The sequence below is a fragment of the Halyomorpha halys genome, unplaced genomic scaffold (genome assembly GCF_000696795.3).
Source record: "Halyomorpha halys isolate HHAL.00 unplaced genomic scaffold, Hhal_1.1 Scaffold158.1, whole genome shotgun sequence".
NCBI classification, from domain to species: Eukaryota; Metazoa; Arthropoda; class Insecta; order Hemiptera; family Pentatomidae; genus Halyomorpha; species Halyomorpha halys.
In genome coordinates, this window is record NW_027107138.1 from 562,442 (window position 1) to 572,466 (window position 10,025).

Here is a 10,025-nt window from a genome sequence, read left to right on the forward strand (position 1 = left end):
TTTGACTCTACTCAATGTGGCATTGACAACATACCGCCATCTTGTTTTTTCGTAAGTTATTATAAACAATGAAACTTGGTTAGTTTGCTTTTTGGATAAACAAAGCAATGAATATTAAAATGATACATAAAATAAAACATATTAAAACCATTTATACATCAAAATATACTATTTACTAAAAAAGAGCATATTACAATATATATATGTAATCCAAAATTTTTGAAATTCCACTGTTAAATTTGAAAATATGTGAGGTGCTGGGGCGCACTTCAATTTTTTGACTTTTCACTAAATCTAAAACTAAAAAACTAAAACTGAAAATCGTGTCACTGTCACTTTTGCTGGATTAAAGTTGTGATGGTCTTGGGTGTAAATCCTGCCATTGGACTGGTGGAGGTGATGGTGTCAGTGCCTGGAAGAGTGAATTGGTCAGATATTGGAGGGAGTCAAAGAACTTGCCTCCGACCAATGAACTCTGGCGCTGTGGGCAGTTCTAGGAGTTGATGCAGTTCCGGAGGCTTCTTCCTCTTCCATGATGTTGTGCAGACCATCCTCTACAGCATGGTGTCCTGGAAACGCTGGAGGTGTTGCTGCGTGCCTTCAGAGAGGTAGGTGAAGAGTGGTGACCCGTAGAGGAGCGCCGGCCTCAGAATGCTTTTGTATATCTGCAGTTTAAGCCCCAGAGAGAGCGCTGGTGATGTGAGGAGGTGGTTGAGTCTGTAAAGACCGCCTTCTTGTACTTCCTTCGTGTACTTCATAGATCACTGGGCGGTGATCTGATGAGGTGAAATCAGCCACGGAGCAGCCTGTGATACGGTGTAGCTGCCTTGTCAGCAGGAGGTCTATTGTGGATTGAAAGCCTGTACCAAAATGACGGAAAGTATGAGTTGAGTATGATTGAAGGCAATCTTTACCACTTGTCTTCCCGCCAGGTTCGCTGATGTGTTGGGCCATAGAGTGTGTCTGGCGTTAAGATCTCCCACCAGCCAGTGGTTCGTCCTTGCCCTACAGGTGTCTAAGAGCTGCCGCAGTTCCAGTACTGACCCTCTAGGACGCCAGTAGATTCCCGTGATGTAGGTGGGCTGGTGCATCAGCACTTGGATGGTGATATGACTTATCCAGGCCTCCTGGATGTTCAGAGGTAGCGGGATCTTCTTCCACCGGATGCCATGGCGGACAACTATGAGGACACCACCATGTGGATCGTGGAGGTCATCAGTGGCTACGTGGTATCCCCTGATATATGGTGGTCGCCCCTGTATCCTGGTCTCGGTGAGGACTGCTACCGTCGGTTCGGTGAGCGCTAAGAGCGCCTCCACCTCCTCTAGTTTCGGTGCAATATCACAGCAATTATAGTTGAGGACCCGGAATGAGTTCATGGTGATTTTTGTCCCCTGATCTCTTTTATGTCAGACATGAACGCCTGCATGTCCCTCATGATCCGGGAGCATAGTTCACTGACCATGTGGTTCATCTGGGTCATCACAGTGGTCATGAAGAGCTGTGGGTCGAATGAGCTGGGTGGTGATGGGCGGGGTTGCTGGACTCCTATTTGGGTCGGGAGACTCTGGAGAATCTGGTATGGGCTCTGATGCAGGTGCTGCTGTGAACGGCTGAAGAAATGACGAGTAGCTGTGGCTGCACTCACCATTCTATTGGTTCGTGGTCTGGTGGTTGTGGTAGCGGGTGGTTGAGTACGAGCTGCTGCTGGTGGCCTCGCATTTGCTGCTCTCCTCTGCTCCTTCCTAGCCTCCATTTTTTCCATGAGCTTTGTGCGCATTTCACAACCACGGAAGGACGCTACATGGTCCATTCCACAGTTGGTGCATTTCGGGTTTCCCACCCTAGGGCAGGCACCAATGCTCCAATGCTGTGTTCCTGGGTACAGCGCACGCACGCCTCCTTGTACCCGCAGTAGTTTTTGGTATGGCCGAACTACTGGCATCTGTAGCATTGAGGGGGGCCATGTTCTTTTGTTTGAACAAAATGGTGGGCTGTGAACAAGCATTGGTCTATATGTCTTACCTTTTTTATGTCGTCTAGGGTGACCTGTACCGTCACCGTGAGAACAATAGGTGAGAGAGGTGTTTTGGTCCCATCATTGTTCAATTTGTTAAGACGTCTGAGATATATAGGGGCCAGGTGTTGAAAAGCAGCTTTGACATCTTCCAAGGGCATGGAGATGTCGATGTTTTTGATAACATAACACTGCTGTGTCTAGCCATTTCGTGGGGCATACTGTGATGCCCGATTTGTAGTATCTTGAGTACTTTCACGACTGCGTCGCGGTCTGCTACGGACTCTAGGAAAATCTGGATACCCCCTCCAGTTTTACAAACTAGATATTTCTGAACTTTTAGGCGAGCTAAATAAGTTCTCATCTCTGGGACCTGATGACCTGCGACGACGACCGGTGGAATTGCCAGAGATGTTTTGGTAGGAGGTTCTACTCTTGAGGTCCCTGGGTCTGTGGATAATGATGAAAGAGCTGCGAATGTATTATTGATGAAGTCAGGATCCATCTTCTCTAATTGTGGCATCTTCGCCTTCTTTGACCACTTATTGCGGGCTACAAGTGTGTAATTTTTTAGCTTGCCTGTATTTGCATTGGCCCGTGTTATGGGCCTGCTGCCTTTGATGGACCGGCGACCGGTGGAGATCCAGTGTCATCGTCAGAGTCTGGCGGCAGGCTTGCGGCTTGAGCTAGTCCCAAGGCCTGGGCCATCTTGCACTAATGTCAGCGGGGCAGGCACTGCGAACGAGCACTCCAAGCAGCCACAGCAGAACAGCCACTGCGAACGGCCCAACAGACAGGCACTGCGGACGGCCACAGCAGAACAACCACTGAGCAACGGGCACTGCTCACGAGCACTGCACAACGGACACTTAACTAGGACTTACAGTTGCAGAATGTAGCGGGTGCACTGTTCACAACCAATGACTGACGCGGACCTGCAAACCTATTACCATCATCTCTAGGGTAATAATTTTGCTATGAATGCAAAGGCCGGTGAGTGGTACGGCCTGTAAGAACTTACTTCTTTATGATTCAGTATATTCTTTTGGTAAAGTTTATTTATTAAAGTGATACATTTACAATTAAAATTATATTTACATTTTTATACATAAAATTATTAAATTACTTACATTTCAATAAATAAATAAACACCACACAACACTTAGACAGACATGGGTAGTGAGTGCTCCTAGGTGGGAAGTGCTGAAGCTCTTAGTTTTGGTGAGTGCTCATAGGTAACGTCGCTATAAGTGCAATAACCTGCCGTCCTACAAACTCTGAGAGTTCAGCATATGTGTCATCATGTTCTTAGCGGCTACTAGGAATCTGGAGATCTATTTTTCACTTCCTTCTCAAAATATATAGTGAAAGATTTATTGATTTGGTGAAACTGGGGCCAAAAAATAATTCACAGCTAGAATCTTCTGTTATGTACTCCAAATAATCTAGTAGTAAACAGTGCAAATATATTTCAAAATTCTGTGTATAGTAAGAAGATAATCTAACTCTCTGTAGTGCTATAGTTTATACATTAGATCAGTTTGTGTATTTCCTTCTCTTTAACTGATCTATTCATGTAATCATATTTATTTAGGCCTTATAGCTTTTTCATTTGCAAGCTAATAAACTGAATCTTGTAGTTGTCCATCTTATTATTAAGATGATTAATCCACTACAGTTAGATTTTCATGGTTCTCTCCTAATGATCCAGTTTGAACTGTAATTTTCTAATTATGACTATCCCATCTGCTAGGGTAAGGGGCTTTTCGTAAATGAAAACATACCAAGCTGTTCCCAAGAGTACAAAGAAACTCAATCGCTGGTTTGATTTTAATAGTAGACGGAGGACCATAAAATTGAAACCCTCCAAAGAACAAATAATAAAAGAAAATAATAATAAAAAAAATAAAAAAAACATGATTGAAAAGTCAACTGGAAAGGTGACTAAAAATAAATCTTTCTTAGGGCTTTAACACCATCAAAAATGATAAACAGAGAATTTATACATTTAGATTTATTTTTTTGTTCTGTTTAATCATATTTTATTGATTCCACAGTTTGGATTGTTTTTGTTTTTTTTCAGAAAAAGAGACCATCCTCATTTTTTGCCAACATGGATGGAGCACTAGAGATTCTAGTTGGATTTTTTAAACAATCAGAAAATCTAAAAAATAATGAAAGCTATATCACTATTCGAAAATTGCTAAGATTTCATGGCATGGAGACGGATGAATTGATTCAATCTTACTACTTAGAAAGACTGAAAGAGCAGAAGATGATGAAAGAACCAACAATGGGAATGTTAACAATAAGAGCACAATTTGTTAATTATATGTTAAGGATTGAGGTATTAAATGCAAGAAATTTAATACCTCATGATAAAAATGGTGAGCGTTTTATTATGGTCTAAAGATAGTTATTAATTATGACAATAATTTTATTTATTTTGTAATTTTATATCTACCTTTGTAATTAATGTGTGAACTGTATCTTAATCTGTTCACATCTTATTTCTTTACCACTAAACAACATATTAGTGAGATGTGTGAAGTCAGAACTCAAGGGAATTATTAGAAATTTGACTAACACATAATTATATTATATTTATATATAATAAGAATACAAATTAGAAATGACTATGAAGATAAAGATATAAAGTTTATTAATAATAAACTTTGGAACAACAGAAAATATTAAGAAAGTCCTGAAGATAAAAAAAAAACAAGCCCTTGAAATATTGATGAACATAGAAAAATAAATCTGTACAATATATTATTCACATATTAATAATCCATAACTTGTTATCCTAGAAAAGTTTGGAGAGTTAAATAGTTTGTTCTTGCTTAGAACTAGTGATCAACCGACCTTTTCAGTTTTGGTTACAGTTTTGACGAATTTTGTAATTTCATTGTTGACTTGAGGCAACTTTCATCAAAATCGTTTTTCCACTATTGTACACAGGGCGCCCACTTGGATACACAAGCATTGATCCTCCTGTTCCAAAAACAGAAATGATAATATGCCTATTGCTCTTCATTTTATTTTAATTGTTTCTATTAAGACTTTCATAACTAGCCAAGATATGGGTGTATTAAATGTTGAATTTACCAAAATTATGAAATCATCCAGCAGTTGATGATGATAAGTTCCGAGAGTCATAAGTAACATGTGACTTTAGAGCTAAATCTCAAAATAATCAGCCCAATAATTTCTGAGTAGACTCAGACTGCAAATGGTGTACATATCTTGGAACGAAAAACCTCTAATTTTGGTTGGGGGGTTTAATTTTTTTTGTTGGTTGATTAAAATGCTTCATTATTGAAAATTATATATCATAATTAATTTTTGTAAAAGGATGTCCTTTACTGATGTATAACATTGAACAAAAGATTAAAATCCCGAATCTATGGGATTCAGAAGTGAGATAATTTTTATCTCCAATGAGGTGGGCATTGCGATGACTAGACAATATTTTTTGAAAGGTCATCATGACATTGAGCTTATATTCATAGAAAATGTTCCCTCATCTACAGATCCAACCCTGCCTACATCCCATAATCAGCAAAACAAAAGTTCATCAGATTCACACCAAAATACATGTTTTATTTTTTGTGATTCCATTTTTCATTTAAATAAAAGGAAATAATGTTCATATGCCTAAATAAGCTTCAGTCAATTCAGATACTTTTTATTTCTTAAGTTGCAATATTAGCTCATTTTTTACAACTGAGGATGGTATGACATCACCTCTTGCAAAAAGCTTCATTTGCATCAATAAGCTAGACCAGGGCATTGTTTAAATAATGTATTTATCAAATAAATTAAAGGTTTATTTATTACAAAATAATTATTTCTGAAAAATGATTATTTTATGAAATAATATCAATCGGATAACTAAGCTGTTTATGTTTACATATTTATTGAAATAACTATTGTTATGTGAACAATTTATTCTCATATAATTATTTCTGAAATAATTATCTAATTGTTGCTACTTCACAATTTTCTTATTTTTGAAATACATTATTTCACAAAAATATAAAATAACTATTTCCAAAATAACTACATTTTTGAAGGGTTATAAAACTATAAATACTAGATACTCACTAGATTACATGGAAAAGTGTCCATCTATTTCAGGAACTATTGTAGCCACTGCCATAGTGTTACCTTCATAACAGTATTGTCACACTAGGTTTGACGTGATAGTTGACAGTACGTGTAGGGGCAGTGAAACTATTATCACATCAAAACCTATTTTCAATGTATCACTTCAATGCTATGATAGCAACTATCGCAGCACTGAAATGGTTTAAAATGTATATTTCCTATGCCATCCTCATAGTATTCACTATGGTGATAGCATTCTCATACTAGATCAGATGTGATAGTTGACTGTACTTATAGTGAAAAAAAATTGATTATCATATAAAAATTAACCAATAAAAAGAATTATGTCAAACTTTTGAAATCATAGTTTTAGAAGCAAAAAAAGTTGTTTCACTAAAATCTGTGACATATACATATAATCCATTTTAGATCATATCATGCTGACTTGATTCTCTTTTAACTAAAGATTATTAACAGAATAATTACAAATGTTGATTATTTATTTTTTAGGTTTATGTGATCCCTATGTGAAGATCCATTTACTTCCTAAAGAAAAGTTTGCAGATGTTATAAAACCAAAAACTAAAACACAAAGGAGAAACCTCTTTCCACTTTTTGACGACACTTTTACATTGTAAGAATTTTTTTTTGCATTATACTTACCATTTTATTTTTTCTTATAATTATATTATTTTTCCTAATACCATTAATAAACTGTGATAAAAAGATAACCTTTTTGTACAAAGCCAGTGTATTTTTCTCAGATAAATTTAAAGAAGGATTGACTGCTGATTAAAGTACTTTTAATAGAGAATATTTCTGCTGTATTATGTTAGCGAACTGAAAATCTTATAGAAAAAAAGAAAGTGAAATATATTCCCGATTATTATTTCTGGTTTTGACATTCAAAGAGATTTATACTGTTGTTCTGATAGATGTTTAAAACACATTCACTGATGTATTGCCTTATACAGCATCAAATAAGGCTCCAGAAATCCATGTCATTATATCAGGCTGTCTTAATTGATTTTTATAATCTGATTAGAGCTAGTGCTAATTTTCATAATAATCATAGTGAACTGGTGCAGGAAACTATCCCACAGCTGTTTGTCATCAGGAATAAATACACTCTGAATTTCATTTACTTTAATTTATTGGGAATATCATTTTTAATCTATGCATATTTCAAAAAATTCTATATAAAATATATAGTATAAGTTTGTCCCCTCTCTGAATTAATTTTACTTTTATATAATTTGGAAAACCTGATGTTGATGTCAATAAATGGTGAGTGAAAAAGACTGATTCCAGTTTTTTAGAATTGATTAGTACTAAAATTTTATCAAAGTAGTGTTGGAAAATTACTTTGGCACAAAATGACCATCTAAACTATGATTTAAAATACACGATTACAAGGAAGCCTCATAAATGAGAGAGTATCATTAACACTTTGACCATGGGGACTCTCCTGGGAAACCACTTAAAAGCACAATTTATTTTTGGTTGATTTTTCTTTTCTTTTAATTTAAATAAGTATTATTTAATGCATAAAATGTAATATTTAACCAAATAAAGTTTAAACAGGTGTTTGACAACATATTGTCCTCAGCCGCCTATGCTACTGAATTTATGTATGCATCAGCTAATACATCAATGTTTTGCTGGTTTTCTAATGTAATTACTGAATAAGAACTCTAGAAAGTTACTGTATATCACCACATTTTCTATAAAAAATTTAAACAATGTGAAATAATCCAAGACAATGTAAAAAAAAAATCTTTATTTAAAATAAAAAAAACCTTTTGAACATGTACAAAATGTTATTGGAAGTATGTAAAATAAAAGAATGCATAAGTAAGTAAATTCATATACTTAAACAAATAAATTTGATCATAAAATAAAAATAAAAAAATTGAAGGAATGTAAAAATCCTTAAAGTTCCCAGAACGATCATGGCTGGTCAAAGCTAGAACAATACTAAAAACAGTTCGGAACAATCCAAGGTGAATTGATGCTAGAGCTTTTCCCACCACTTCAAATGCAATTTAATCATTATGCATGCTCCCAAGCCACCACTGCTTAATGACACTGTGATCCATGGTCGAAGTGTAATGGAAAAAAGGAAATCATTCTAATTATATAATTTCATATAACATTGTTTTTGTTTTTTTTGTTTACATTATTTTCATTCTGTAACTCGACATGAGTTCACCTATAATTTAATATTTATGTTTAAAGCTTCATAATCGACATAATTAACTTCTTATTCATGTAATTATTACTTAATATTTCCAGGCAGCTTTCAAAAGAGCAAAAGGAAACCAAAAATGGTTTGGTACACTTCATAATGAAAGATCAAGATTTTATATCAAGTGAATTTATGGCAGAGGCTTTTTTATCTTTCTCAGACATTCCACAAACAACTTTGGAAACTTCAATACATGAAATGGCACAAGTTCATTTAATTCTTAACAAGCCAACTAATTTTGGTAAAACTATTTTAACAATTTACTATTTTCAATATAATATGCATACTTATATTTTCATTTTCTTTTAAGATAAATGACATTTCAGCATACAATTGTACAATTTTAATAAAACTGAATAAGTGAAATATTTATCATTGTTATTTTTTTAAATTATATATTCATGTATTAAAAAAAAATGTTTAAATAGATTATACTTGTTCTAGATTCAGACATCATAAAAGCAATCGATCATAGACAAGGTGAAAAACAAGCAAGAGACTTTGTTAAAGACCAAAAAACTAAGATGCAAAGTATCAATGATATATGATTGACTCAAGTCGTAATGGATAACTGTATATTGTGAGAAGAGGATATGGCAGGGAAAGATGTATTATTATAAACCTATACTCATATGTAAATATGTTGGTGCACCCACATTATATATATAAATGGATTTAAAAGGATTATTAAATATAAATGGATGTGTAAAAATTGTGTATTTTTCTAAGATTTTTTAAAAATAAAGTATTATAAAATAAATATATTTTAATTATTAAATTTTTTGTTTCTTTATTGATTTTTTATAGCCACTGATGACTAGATACTTATAGTATTAAGATTTTTATATAAATCTTTTTTTGAGTTGATTATAATTTTCCCATTAATTAATGGAATTTTCAAGGTGATACTTCATTAGCCTACAATAATATCTTTATGGTCATTATAATAGTAGTTATGACCAAAGCCCAGATTTTTATGTAGTAAAAAACCCATAATATGCAATAAAAACCTGTAAATATGCAGCAGCATATGCAATAAATATAATATATTCAGCTAAAAATCTTCATATACATAATAAGAGAGCTAAAATATACTAATATGCATAGATTCTGAATAAAGAAAGAATTAGAAGAAGGGAATTAAAAGCCATAAGAAAATTATTTCAAATCTACAAATAGCACTAAATAGCACACCCTTCCCTCCTGAGAAGAGAAATGATGATGTATGCACAAATCATATCAAACAAATAGAAACTGAGTAAGTTACTGAAACATGGGGATAGTCAAGAAAGATGGTTCATAATGAACATTATATACACCTAGCACCTGAACTGTTTAATTACGTGGCATGCCAACCAAGATGCTCTTGAAATCTCGCATCTGTGTTGTTTGACAGCCTGCTACTAGGATTAAATATAAAGTTTGGGGACCCATAGGCCCAAGGGTTTTTGTCACTCACTCATACCATTGGAAGGGTAGAGGGGACAGTCGATCCAGGAATTTTCCTAATTGAAACATTATTTATGACAATTTTAATTTTATCATGTAATAACATTATTTGTGACTTTTCTCAATTCATCACAAAACGTTTTTGTTATTTAAATAAATATTTTTCTTACATTCACCTCTAGGTTCAGGGGGTAATTTTGC

At 34.4% G+C, this 10,025-nt stretch overlaps 1 protein-coding gene across 3 annotated transcripts in view; it reads left to right on the forward strand.

The window, feature by feature from the left end:
- The window catches only part of stac (C2 and C2B_Munc13-like domain-containing protein staccato), a 149,083-nt gene extending 139,915 nt beyond the window's left edge, over positions 1 to 9,168 (forward strand). For all 3 annotated transcript variants that reach the window (XM_014417496.3, XM_014417497.3, XM_014417498.3), the window contains 4 exons: positions 4,101 to 4,404; positions 6,638 to 6,761; positions 8,423 to 8,616; positions 8,820 to 9,168. In XM_014417496.3, coding sequence (XP_014272982.1) covers positions 4,101 to 4,404; positions 6,638 to 6,761; positions 8,423 to 8,616; positions 8,820 to 8,923 — 726 coding nt within the window. In that variant the 3' untranslated portion in view covers positions 8,924 to 9,168. The remainder of the gene's footprint in view (positions 1 to 4,100; positions 4,405 to 6,637; positions 6,762 to 8,422; positions 8,617 to 8,819) is intronic.
- Positions 9,169 to 10,025: the final 857 nt, after the last annotated feature.